This window comes from Neoarius graeffei, chromosome 20, assembly GCF_027579695.1.
Source record: "Neoarius graeffei isolate fNeoGra1 chromosome 20, fNeoGra1.pri, whole genome shotgun sequence".
Lineage (NCBI taxonomy): Eukaryota > Metazoa > Chordata > Actinopteri > Siluriformes > Ariidae > Neoarius > Neoarius graeffei.
The window spans coordinates 59,451,188-59,464,814 of NC_083588.1; the positions used below are offsets into that span (position 1 = coordinate 59,451,188).

Genomic DNA, 13,627 nt, shown 5'->3' on the forward strand with positions numbered 1-13,627 from the left:
CCCCGTGTCCGCGTGGGTTTCCTCCGGGTGCTCCGGTTTCCCCCACAGTCCAAAGACATGCAGGTTAGGTTAACTGGTGACTCTAAATTGAGCGTAGGTGTGAATGTGAGTGTGAATGGTTGTCTGTGTCTATGTGTCAGCCCTGTGATGACCTGGCGACTTGTCCAGGGTGTACCCCGCCTTTCGCCCGTAGTCAGCTGGGATAGGCTCCAGCTTGCCTGCGACCCTGTAGAAGGATAAAGCGGCTACAGATAATGAGATGAGATGAGACATAACCCACCTTTAACACTAAGCACTTTTATATTAACAAAGGTTAGATCTGACACATTTGCTTTGTTCTTTATTTTTGTCACAATTTAATTTGCCCTTTTAATCCATCTTTTTAGACACCCCCCCCCCCCCCCCCCCCCCCACACACACACACACACACACACACACATCTCTGGTCCTCTAATCTTCTCAGTTCTTCTCCTCTCAGCTGACTTTGTTCCTTCCCTCCCTCGTGTCCTCCTCTCCTCTGCTCTGTGGCAGTGGGGATGTGACTGAGTCTGAGCGGAGAGGAGGGACAGAGGGAGGGACGGACAGATGGAGGGAAAGAGGGAGGGGAGGGTCAGTATAAAACTCTCGATCTGTGATTCTGCCTCTGCAAACAGCTCAGATTTCTCTTCCCCTCCTCTCATCTGCTGCTCATCTCACACACTCTCACTCGCGCTCGCTCTCCACCCTGCATCACAGTCTGCAACTCTCTCAACTAAACGCTGGGATTGACTTTTTTTAGGGGAGGAGTTCTGTGTGAGGGGATGTAGGAGGTGTCTGAGACTTCAGTCCAGCGCTGGCAGCTTAAGCCATCCAGAAAGAGACGCAGGAAAGTGACGGCAGGTGTGTGTATGTGGGTCTTCTTCACACACACTTCGAGGCACTTTTCAGGATACTAGCTGTGTCCTGCTGTCCTTTCAGTCCTACACACACACACACACACACACACACACACACACACACACACACACACACACACACACACACCTTTTGGCTTTAGGCTCTTTACATCAGGCACCATTTCGACCCCGGCCAGAGCGACCCTGGCCACCCAGCCGCTCCCGCGCCTCGGTCTGGGCAGGAAGAGCCTGGCAGCGGCGGCTGTAGGTGTTATGCTGCTCCTGGTGCTCGTGGTGCTCATCCCGGTGCTGGTGAGCTCCGTAAGCACCGACGCCGGCCAGTATGAGATGCTGGGTGCCTGCCACATGGTGTGTGACCCTTACCTGAGCAGCAAAAGTGCTGTGACAGGTCCAGCGGGCTCAGGTTCTGAGGCGCCGCCACCACCCTCCACGCTCGTCCAGGGGCCACAGGGGAAGCCGGGACGGCCGGGCAAACCTGGACCTCCAGGGCCACCCGGGGAGCCAGGCCCCCCGGGTCCGATGGGGCCCCCGGGGGACCGAGGAGAAAGAGGGGACAGAGGCACGAACGGCATTAACGGAGCTATCAGCACAGTGACGTACAGCACACAGCCACGAGTTGCTTTCTATGCTGGACTCAAGAACCCACACGAGGGCTATGAGATCCTCAAATTTGATGACGTCGTCACCAACCTGGGCAACAACTACGACGGCGCATCAGGAAAGTTCATCTGCGGCGTGCCTGGTACCTACTTCTTCATCTATCACGTGCTGATGCGTGGAGGCGACGGCACAAGCATGTGGGCTGATCTGTGCAAGAACGGACAGGTGAGAGTCGACATGAAGTAGTTATTCTTGGCCAGAACTTGTCTGCACTCTCCGTCTCTTTCTCCATCTCTCGTTCTCTTTTGAAATTGATTGATAATGTCTACTTAGTGAAATCTTTTTTTTAGGAATGCAGTACAACAGTGCAATGTGTGAGTCAACTATTGTTTTGACTATTGCTGAAAAAATATTTGATGACATTTGCACAAGGCGGCTTAAGCAGGTGGATATTTATTTTTTTCCCCAACAAATTGATATTGTTTTTAAAACTCTGATTTTTTTTTTTTTGCAATACAGTATAACGCATTTTGTGATTCAGCTGTACATTACTATATTATTCTATGCAGCAGTCATGATTGTGCTTTATTAATTAATAATTAATGCAACCTATAAGCACGTGCATTCTAATGCGTATTATATTCATTATATATATTTTTTTAATCCCAAATATTATATTGAACCTGTGCACCAGGATGTGATGTAGGATTCATTATAGAGCCTGTCACCTTTTTGTTTCCTGCCAAACTCACGTTTGTTTGTGTGTGTGTGTGTGTGTGTGTGTGTGTTGTCGAACTGGCAGCGTGGTCTAATTGTAAAGAAACCGGCAATTACTATATTGTACTGATCACTGGAGCTCACGTGCAGTGCAACCTCTCACTTTATCTGTATGCCCAATGTCATGGAGTGGAGATGTACCGTAGGCATGCATGCACATATTCTAGTTACATCAGTGGTCATCAAATCTCATCTTCTTGAATGCACACACACACACACACACACACACACACACACACACAATGTCAGCTCCAGATGCATAACACGTGGCATCCTGCCCATCAAGGTCTATCAGGTGTGGATATCAGATGAACTCTGCAGGTATGTCTGATGCACGTTAATTAAGTCACTCTGACCGAATTAGTGTCATGCGCGTGATCTATTTCGGGCTGCTGCCGCTGCTGGGTTAATGTCTCCTGTCTGGCACGCGCTTGCGACTCGCTGCCTCATTGCACAGCACGCGCGAGCTGAGATCTCTTTCAGTAATAACAGAGCGTTCGCAAGGTGTGCGTGAATTTCCTCATGCATGAGGACTCAATGTTTGTTCCTGACTAGAAAAGTTTGTTAAGAGAAATCCAGAAAAGAGCTTTAAGTTAATGCATCTTTAAACACGCTCAGATTTGTCCTGTTTTCTCATACTGCCTTACACATTTATAGGTCTTCAAACACTTAACACCCGAGCATTTTGTGCTGTTTTGCTTTGATTCTCGAGGAGCTATATATACTTCAGTCAAAGTCCAGATGTGTAGCCTACTGTGTCAAAATCACGTCACAATTAAAAGCAGAAACAGGCTAAAAATATTGTTGAGTGGAAGTCAAAGAATTTATATATATATATATATATATATATATATAATCTCATCTCATTATCTCTAGCCGTTTTATCCTGTTCTACAGGGTCACAGGCAAGCTGGAGCCTATCCCAGCTGACTACGGGCGAAAGGCGGGGTACACCCTGGACAAGTCGCCAGGTCATCACAGGGCTGACACATAGACACAGACAACCATTCACACTCACATTCACACCTACGGTCAATTTAGAGTCACCAGTTAACCTAACCTGCATGTCTTTGGACTGTGGGGGAAACCGGAGCACCCAGAGGAAACCCACGCGGACACGGGGAGAACATGCAAACTCCGCACAGAAAGGCCCTCGCCGGCCACAGGGCTCGAACCCGGACCTTCTTGCTGTGAGGCGACAGCGCTAACCACTACACCACCGTGCCGCCATATATATATATAATCAAGCCTTAACAAGTTTTTTTTTTTTAAATACGAGTAAACATATTTATCTGGTGAAAAGAGCTAGCCACAACTCATACAAGCATGAAATCTGGCTTGCTTGTTTAATTAGCTGCACATTAGCAAGAAACAAAACAAAACTAGCTAGCTAATTTAACAAGCTTGTTCAGAAAACTGAACTACCAAGCTAATTTAACAGACAGAATTACAAAGCATAATTAGCTAGCTAGTAATTTAAGAATCTGATTTACAAAACATAACTAGCCAGTTAACTTAATAAGTTAACTGAATTTACAAAACCTGACTAGCTAGCTAATTAAAAAAAAAACTAGCTAGCCAATTTAACAAGCTTGTTCAGAAAACTGAACTACCGAGCTAATTTAACAGACAGAATTACAAAGCATAATGAGCTAGCTAGTAATTTAAGAAACTTATTTACAAAACATAAGTAGCCAGTTAACTGAATTTACAGAACCTGACTAGCTAGCTAATTTCACAAAGCGGAATAGCAAAATGTAACTAGCTAGCAAGTCATTTAAGAAGCTACTTCACAAAACTCAACTAGATGGCTAATTTGACAGGCATATTTACAAAACCTAAGTAGCTAGCTTATTTCACAAGCTTTCACACACACACACACACACACACACACACACACACACACACACACATAACTAGCTTGCTAACAAGCTAATTGACAAGACAACTTTGTTTTTTTCCCCAATAAATACATTTTACACATTTGATTTTGCTCTATATGGCTAATTTATATTTGTATATGTTTTCTTCTGTAGGATTAAACAGTCCCAAAAGATGATTGATTGATTGATTGATTGACTGACTGACTGACTGACTGACTGATTGATAGTATTTTTTTTTTAACAACTCTTGTACTCACCATTTCACTTGTGCACACGTTCAATAAGAATTAAGGATTTTAAAAATAATGACCTTTGGGGACTTTAATGGCTCCATTATATTCACGTTTGATTTCTTACATGATTAGTTAATTTTCACATCACGTGTTTTATTGAATTCATGGCCAATCTCAGGGCCAAACATGCTGAAACACACCTTCACACATTGCTCATATAATCATGTAAGAAAAACTTGATTGCATGAGAAATGTACGTGCTCACTGAGTTACAGTAACTTCATATGACCGAATGACTTGTTCACACTTGAAACATGAATTCTAAGAATCATAAAAGTTAATTTTGTATCGTGTGTGAGCAGTAAGAAGTGCGTAATCGGTTTCCATTGATCTGATCCACACACTCAGAACTCAGAACCACAACCTGAGCTCAGGCTTCAGTTTTAAATGTATTTAGTAACTTAATTTGAGCGATTTTGTTCAGTTATGGGGCGGCACGGTGGTGTAGTGGTTAGCGCTGTCGCCTCACAGCAAGAAGGTCCTGGGTTCGAGCCCCGGGGCCGGCGAGGGCCTTTCTGTGTGGAGTTTGCATGTTCTCCCCGTGTCCGCGTGGGTTTCCTCCGGGTGCTCCGGTTTCCCCCACAGTCCAAAGACATGCAGGTTAGGTTAACTGGTGACTCTAAATTGACCGTAGGTGTGAATGTGAGTGTGAATGGTTGTCTGTGTCTATGTGTCAGCCCTGTGATGACCTGGCGACTTGTCCAGGGTGTACCCCGCCTTTCGCCCGTAGTCAGCTGGGATAGGCTCCAGCTTGCCTGCGACCCTGTAGAACAGGATACAGCGGCTACAGATAATGAGATGAGATGTTCAGTTATTTCTTCTCCTTCTCATCATATCCAGGTAGTTTGATATTTTAAACGAAAGTAAAAGAGCTTTTAAAATGAAAAAGAAAAAGGACCTTTTTTTTCATTTTATTTTTGCACCACATTCTCACCGCCAGCTGCTCTCAACTCTTTTTCACACTTTAGGTGAAATTAATTATCCTTTATAATGCCGGAGCAGATTTTCAAGACTGCAAGCCTTCCTTTGTTTTTCTGTATTCATGTGGCTAATTAGTGAAAATAAATAGACTTTATGTTTAAGGAAGGCATTTATATCTGTTTTTCCCCCTAAAGGATACATGTGTCATGTTAAAACACTACAAGCTATTTTTTTTCTTTTCACCAACACATTTTTATTAACATTATTATTTTTACATGAAATTGAAGTTTTTAAAAAAAAAGTGAGCATGTTTTTGGCTGTGTTCAAAATGGCATACTTGTACGGTATAGTACATACTAGTCTAGAATGCACTCTCAGAAATAAGGGTTCTGTATTTTGTACCTTTTATTCCTCTCTGTTGTGACAAATTCAATGGATGATGCAGTTTCCTTATGTTAAATATGTTCAGCTTCTTCATTTTTTTATTTAGAGGCTTTAACGATAATGCTAATGCAACCCAAATTGCATTAGCTTGGTAATTAAAGATTGGTGATAGGTGGAAAACTAGGCAATAATGCAACCAAGAAAAGCAGACGAGCAATAATAATAATAATAATAATACTAATAATAATAATAAAATCTTCCATACCTAGGCTGTTATAATTTAGACAAAGTATTTTTGGATTTGAGAAAATTCATTCATATGACCTGGATTAAATAATGTGCCTATAACAGCATGTCCTGAAGTGTTTTAGTATAGGTAATCGTATGGTTCCTCGTAAAATTAAGGATTAATTTCACGAGTGATTTCGAAGTTTTGAAATTTTCAAAACTTCGAAATCACGAGTGAAATTGATCCTTGATTTTACGAGGAACCATACGATTACTTGTTTATAATATATAGGGCCAAATTCATATTTCAGAAGCCATTCAAGTTCACAACATTTGTCATTCACGTTTTCTGAACCAATCAGGGCGCGAGACGATCTTGCACGTTTGAATCAGTTTCTAAAGCGTCTTTCATCATGACATGGCGACACAACACGAGGATTTTGGACAGGATTTTAACATCTTTTAGGATTGATCCCGGATATTTCTCTCGTCTCAGATGCCAGTCCAATGCTACCTGCATTACTTTAAGAGAGTCTGGTTCGTAGTTTTCCCCATTTTCTTTCCTCACTTCTGCATAAAACTGCGATAGCACCTTGTCTAACTCACAGCATTCATACGCCACTAGAGAGTCGTTTATTTGTCTTTCTGCGGCCCATTTCTTCAACACGGAAAGCCAAAAATTCGTACTTTTTTCGGTATTTTCATTTTCGCTTGCAGCTTTCAATTGGTTTATCATTTCTTCGTCAAATATAGCGAAATGCAGCATTGCAGAGTCAGCAGAGTCAGCCATTTTGTTGACAAAATTTGCTCATTTTTGTAACCGTAACCAAGCAACGAACTAGCCAATAGCATTTCAGAAATACGGCTCCGTGTTAAGGAAAAAAGCCCTCCTTGATTGACCAATCAGAATTGAGTAATTTGGCCCTATGTATTATAATTCCTCTTATACTACAGCAATGCACAAAATATTGCAATCTTTTTATTTAAACAAAGATATCATACATTTTATCCATTTATATTTACATTTGATGCTGTGCAACATCTGTGAAACAGATGTTAGCTAGCTCCTGTTATTATTTACATTATAGCAGCTGTAAACATTTGTTCCATCACCATCCTAATTAATCCTAATCAAAGTATGCTTTAGGATTGGAAATAATTGTGTTGTATGTGGTTATGGATGTTAAACACGTACAGTATAATTATGCTGTAAAACAGCAGGGGCGTGGCCACAAGTGGCACAGGGTGGCAACTGTCAACCCTTGGTACCCCGTCTGCCACCCCAAATCTAATCCCGAATTAAATTCATACAATTAATGAATGATATCTTGCTCACGTTGTTCTAAATCATGGTAGGTATTTTGAGTAAATCCCTATGAAGCCAATATAATAATAGTAATAATAATAATATTGTATTTTTGCTCCAAAGAACCTGTCGTATAGGTAGTGCTACTATTAGTGAACCCTCTTTTTGCCATGTCATGTCTAAAACCCTGGACATGACACTATGATTTACCAGAAAAAAAATCTTACTCTTATTGCTATTTTCCAATTTGGCCTCAATGACTTTGACCAGACTCGTGATATTTCAGGACTAGAGTCCAGCTGAGTTCTCAGAGAAACAGTCAGACTTCCACAAAGTAAATGTCACTTTCAAAAGGGCTGGCAGTCATTAAAGAGCACGGAGGAAGAGGCGGTGTGGTGGGAAGGACAAAAAAGAGAGACATTATCCATATTGGACTGAGAGTCGTCATTCGACATATAATTATGATAATGTATGTAAATGAGCCTCGTATGTAAAAGAAAACCCCACCCTGAAACACTGATGGTGGAAGCTGAACTGTTTGAGCAGAGTCTATAGATGAAGAGGTGAGGAAGCTGGACAGACTACATCAGTAAAGTGCCGCTGCATCGCGCTCTTTAGGTGAAAATGTATTGAAGGCACTCGGAACTATTCCATCAATCCATTAGCCATCACCGCTTATCCTGTATGAGGTAGCAGGCAAGCTAGAACCTATCCCAGCTGACGATGTGCGAGAGGCGGGGTACACCCTGGACAAGTCGCCAGATCGTCGCAGGGCTGAGACATAGAGACAAACAACCATTCACACTCACGGTCAATTTAGAGCCACCAATTAGCCTAACCTGCATGTCTTTGGACTGTGGGGGAAACCGGAGCACCCGGAGGAAACCCACACAGATACGGGGAGAACATGCAAACTCCACACAGAAAGGCCCTCATCGGCCACTGGGCTCGAACCCAGAACCTTCTTGCTGTGAGGCGACAGTGCTAACCGCTACACCATCATGCCGCACACTCTGAACAATTGGGAAAGAGAATTAACATTTCAGTCATCAGAGTCTCACATAATATTTAGTGATTTTGAATATAAACAGAAAATCAAAATCAGGTTTAAAAATCTTACATCATGCTGTTATTTGTTGTTCTTACTTTTAACCACGAGCACCGGCACGTTGAAGCGACATCATGGTATCGCAACTCGGAGAAGTCTCTTGAAAAGCTATAAATAGGAATTACGAGATAGAGACAGCAGTTCAGAGCAGTTGAGCTTTCCTACTCGGAAGTTGGATGCTTCCAGTTCCTACTTGGTGGTAAATCCTAGTGCAACAAAATCAGCAGAAAGTCTAACAGCATTGTGGGTAATGTAGGAAACTGTTAACCAAAGTGAAAATACAGCACCATGTTGATGAAAGAAGTTTTAACTCAGAATCTTGGACGTCATTGAAGGTCATGTGTTAATTAGAAAGATTAGTGTGCCGCAAGGGTGGATGGTTATTATTGTACTGTGGTCATCTTGTCCAAGCTCCAGATGATGTGGGGGTTTGGGTGAATAATGGGCACTGATTCAGTCCAGCATGTGAATCATTTTGATTAAAAAAAAAAAAAATCAGGCTCAACTTTAAACTGAGCATCATTTAAAAAATATATATACATACATATATCATCTCATGGGGCGGCACGGTGGTGTAGTGGTTAGCGCTGTCGCCTCACAGCAAGAAGGTCCGGGTTCGAGCCCCGTGGCCGGCGAGGGCCTTTCTGTGCGGAGTTTGCATGTTCTCCCCGTGTCCGCGTGGGTTTCCTCCGGGTGCTCCGGTTTCCCCCACAGTCCAAAGACATGCAGGTTAGGATAACTGGTGACTCTAAATTGAGCGTAGGTGTGAGTGTGAATGGTTGTCTGTGTCTATGTGTCAGCCCTGTGATGACCTGGCGACTTGTCCAGGGTGTACCCCGCCTTTCGCCCGTAGTCAGCTGGGATAGGCTCCAGCTTGCCTGTGACCCTGTAGAAGGATAAAGCGGCTAGAGATAATGAGATGAGACGAGATGAGATATCATGTCATATATATATATATATATATACACAGTACTGTGCAAAAGTCTTAGGCCCCCTATTTTTTTTATACAAACTTTTTTATAGATTTCTATTTTATGACGTCTACATTATCATTACATTACAAAAACATTTTTGAGTCCCAAACATTCGTTTTCCAGCACAAATTTAAATCTCATCTCATCTCATTATCTCTAGCCGCTTTATCCTTCTACAGGGTCGCAGGCAAGCTGGAGCCTATCCCAGCTGACTACGGGAGAAAGGCGGGGTACACCCTGGACAAGTCGCCAGGTCATCACAGGGCTGACACATAGACACAGACAACCATTCACACTCGCATTCACACCTACGGTCAATTTAGAGTCACCAGTTAACCTAACCTGCATGTCTTTGGACTGTGGGGGAAACCGGAGCACCCGGAGGAAACCCACGCGGACACGGGGAGAACATGCAAACTCCGCACAGAAAGGCCCTTGCCAGCCCCGGGGCTCGCACCCGGACCTTCTTGCTGTGAGGCGACAGCGCTAACCAGTACACCACCGTGCCGCCCACAAAATTAAATGTTACAGAAAAAAAAAAGTTTGTATCTGAGATCTGAGTGGCATATTACATTCCATAAGAGGGCACTTTTCAGGTTAAAAAAGAAAACATAATGAAGGCTGCTGGGTTTTGGTGCAAAATGAAGAAGTGAGTGTGACAGTCAAAGTGTCCAGAAGAACTGGGGCTGGTTCTGTAAGATGTTCAGTAAAACCTACAGCTCATTTCCGCATAAAACTGCACTCATTGGACCTGAGAGTACTTTTTTTTTTAAGCAAAAGGTCGTCTCACACCAAATATTGATTTTGTTATATTCATTTATTATGGCTTAGTGCTCACTTTGTAGTATTTTTTTTAATGTTGAAACATTTCATTTCATTATTTTTTCAGCCGGGCGGCACGGTGGTGTAATGGTTAGCGCTGTCGCCTCACAGCAAGAAGGTCCTGGGTTCGAGCCCCGGGGCTGGCGAGGGCCTTTCTGTGTGGAGTTTGCACGTTCTCCCCGTGTCCGCGTGGGTTTCCTCCGGGTGCTCCGGTTTCCCCCACAGTCCAAAGACATGCAGGTTAGGTTAACTGGTGACTCTAAATTGACCGTAGGTGTGAATGTGAGTGTGAATGGTTGTCTGTGTCTATGTGTCAGCCCTGTGATGACCTGGCGACTTGTCCAGGGTGTACCCCGCCTTTCGCCCATAGTCAGCTGGGATAAGCTCCAGCTTGCCTGCAACCCTGTAGAAGGATAAAGCGGCTAGAGATAATGAGATGAGACGAGATGAGATGAGATTTTTTCAGCCATTTTTGGTCCACAGCATTTCTTTCCATGTGCCTAAGACTTTTGCAGAGTACTGTATATGTATAATACAGGGTGTTTCAAAAAATTGATATAATTTCACAATCTAATAATTTTGCCAATTCTCTCTCAATTGACCTCAAATTTTAACAGCATGTGTGGAAACAGGTCAAAATTTTAATGTTTAATTTTTTTTTTAATCTTTCTAGGTATAGAAATGCCATTCACTGGAAAAGAAAAGGCGTTGTGTGTGTTAGAGTACGCTCGAACACAGTCGAACAAGACTGTACACTGTGCATCTATGAGAGAGTTCTCTAAAAATGCACCAACTGCAATGCAGGTTTGGACACGGCACAAAAAGTTCAAAGTGGAAGGCTGTCTGTGTGTCTGTGTCTAAGGCGGCATGCATATTGAAAACTTGTGAAATTGTTCATGGAATCCACATACCTTTGAATTTCTCAGTCAAATTTTTGAGGAATAAATCTTATATCGCTCAACATTAAGCCTGTTCAGTTTCATTTGCCGAGACTATGTAGTTTCTGGGATATTTACACCTCAAATAATATCAAATTTTTTGAAACACCCCATATATTCTATCCACATTCACTGGATATGAGCAATCGCGCGCTCTGATTGGCTACTCTACTACGAGGATATCAGCTCATATACTGTGAGTAGAGAAAAACAAAATAGCAGAGCGTGCTGCTGAACCCATAGATTTACATAGAAGACTAGATGCCTCGTCCCCGTTGCCCGTCAACGAAGTCGAACGTCCGCAAATGGCGGCCATCTTAGCTCAGACAGCTGGCTTACCCATTACATTGTGTTGGTAGCGATATGTACTTTTCAGATGACCGTAACTTCCTCAAATTTCAATCGATATTCAAACGGTTTGGTTTGTTATATAAAAAAACAAACGGAAGTATGTATTTATGATATTAATGATGAATAACATGCATGAAAATCCCTCACCTTTTGGCGAAATTCGCCGTTTTGAAACCAAAATGGGTGACCTACGTGAATCGTGTAGATCCGATGAGAAAAAAAAAAGGGGGGGGGGGGGTTGATATTGACCCAAAGGGCAAGGAGGTCGCTTCGCACCCATAGACAGTTCGTGCCGGTTTGCGCCTCCTCCTCCTGCTTTGATATTGACGCCATAGCGACGAGTACATCTCGCTGCAAAGGGCAAGCAGCATCATTTCGCGCCTCTTCTCCTGCTGGCCAGAGCGTGCACACATCAGTCAGAGTGCAGACCAGACCGCTGGAAGCTGGACTGAGTCATCGGACTGAATTTCCTACTTTCTTCAAACTTTCCTGATTTGCCATCAAAACAAACAAAACTTCCGGCTTGATTACGTCAGCATTCGAAAGAGGGCGCGCGCGTCTTTTGACAATCCCTGTGTCCGAAATTGCTCGCTACTCACTATATAGGGCACTGTATAGTGGAGACGCCATTTTGTAGTGCTGTCCGTGCTGAAAGAAATCAAATTAAAAATCTCAAATTTGATTTAATAAAAGACAGCAGCAAAGAAGAAAGTATTCAGCCTTGATTTAAAAAGAACTGAAAGCTGCAGGTACTTCCATATCTTGGCAGGCTGAGTGGTATGCTGGGGCACCTCTTGCCAGCAGACCAGGATATCCAGAGGGAACTTGTGCGGTTCAGTGTTGACCTGACCATCCCCAGCTTCAAGGAGGGAGAGAGCATCGTGGAGTGGTGGGGTCATGTCTTCGACAAACCAGACAAGTGCCCCTCCCTGGGTGCACTGGTTAAGTGTTGCCTCTCCATTTTTCATGGACCTAGAGTCGAGTCGTCATTTAGCCTGATGAATGATGTAATTGATCAAAGGAGTGGCAACATGAATGTGGAAACATTTCATGCAATACAGACGGTCAAGTACACGCTGATGTCCAGGGGGAAGACAGCTATGCAGCTCTTTAGAAGGGAGGGCGTGAAGTTTGGGGAAGTGGACAGAACATTGTGCAAGAACATTAACTCTGCAGCAGCCACGTACAAACACCAGCAGAGGGTGAACAAGGAGGAAAAGCAGCAGCAGCAGAGCAAGTATGGCTCTCAAGCAACTTGCAGTGCTCAGCAGGCCAAGAAACAGACTGCTGAAGGAGAGAAGCGGGCAAGGCTGAAACATGTGGCAACTCAGCGAAAGTGGGCCATGGAGACACTGGTGGTCCAGGCAAATAAAAGGAAAAAATGATCACTATTCCTTGTGTGTTCTCCACTTTCTTCGTTCTATTATTATTTTCCAGGGCATAATTTCACTATAACTACATGTATTTGTACTGTATGTCCTTGTGCAAATGTCAATACAGTATACTTAGTAAGGAGGCTATAATATTTATTCTGGGGGAGGACCCCCCAAACAAAATAAAACAACACCAGAGGCCACGTTACCACTCGTGCACCCTTCTCATCTTTTTCACCCCTGACCCGTTTTCATGCCTGGAATAATCATTTTATGTTTTAAAGAAATACGCACGGGCGGCATGGTGGTGTAGTGGTTAGCGCTGTCGCCTCACAGCAAGAAGGTCCGGGTTCGAGCCCCGTGGCCGGCGAGGGCCTTTCTGTGTGGAGTTTGCATGTTCTCCCCGTGTCCGCGTGGGTTTCCTCCGGGTGCTCCGGTTTCCCCCACAGTCCAAAGACATGCAGGTTAGGTTAACTGGTGACTCTAAATTGAGCGTAGGTGTGAATGTGAGTGTGAATGGTTGTCTGTGTCTATGTGTCAGTCCTGTGATGACCTGGCGACTTGTCCAGGGTGTACCCCGCCTTTCGCCCGTAGTCAGCTGGGATAGGCTCCAGCTTGCCTGCGACCCTGTAGAACAGGATAAAGCGGCTAGAGATAATGAGATGAGATGAGAAATACGCATAGCTTGGCGAAAATATTTCAGTATACTACAGACTGTAAGACAGGATGCATGCTGAAATTCCTATGCTGTGAGAAGCCTAACACTGCATACT

The 13,627-nt window shown here is 43.6% G+C and overlaps 1 protein-coding gene across 1 annotated transcript in view; it reads left to right on the forward strand.

Annotated features, from left to right (window-relative positions):
• The first annotated feature begins 1,133 nt into the window (after positions 1-1,133).
• Positions 1,134-13,627, forward strand: part of LOC132868851 (C1q-related factor) — a 102,932-nt gene continuing 90,438 nt past the window's right edge. Inside the window, exon 1 of the mRNA XM_060902087.1 lies at positions 1,134-1,721. Coding sequence (XP_060758070.1) covers positions 1,149-1,721 — 573 coding nt within the window. The 5' untranslated portion in view covers positions 1,134-1,148. The remainder of the gene's footprint in view (positions 1,722-13,627) is intronic.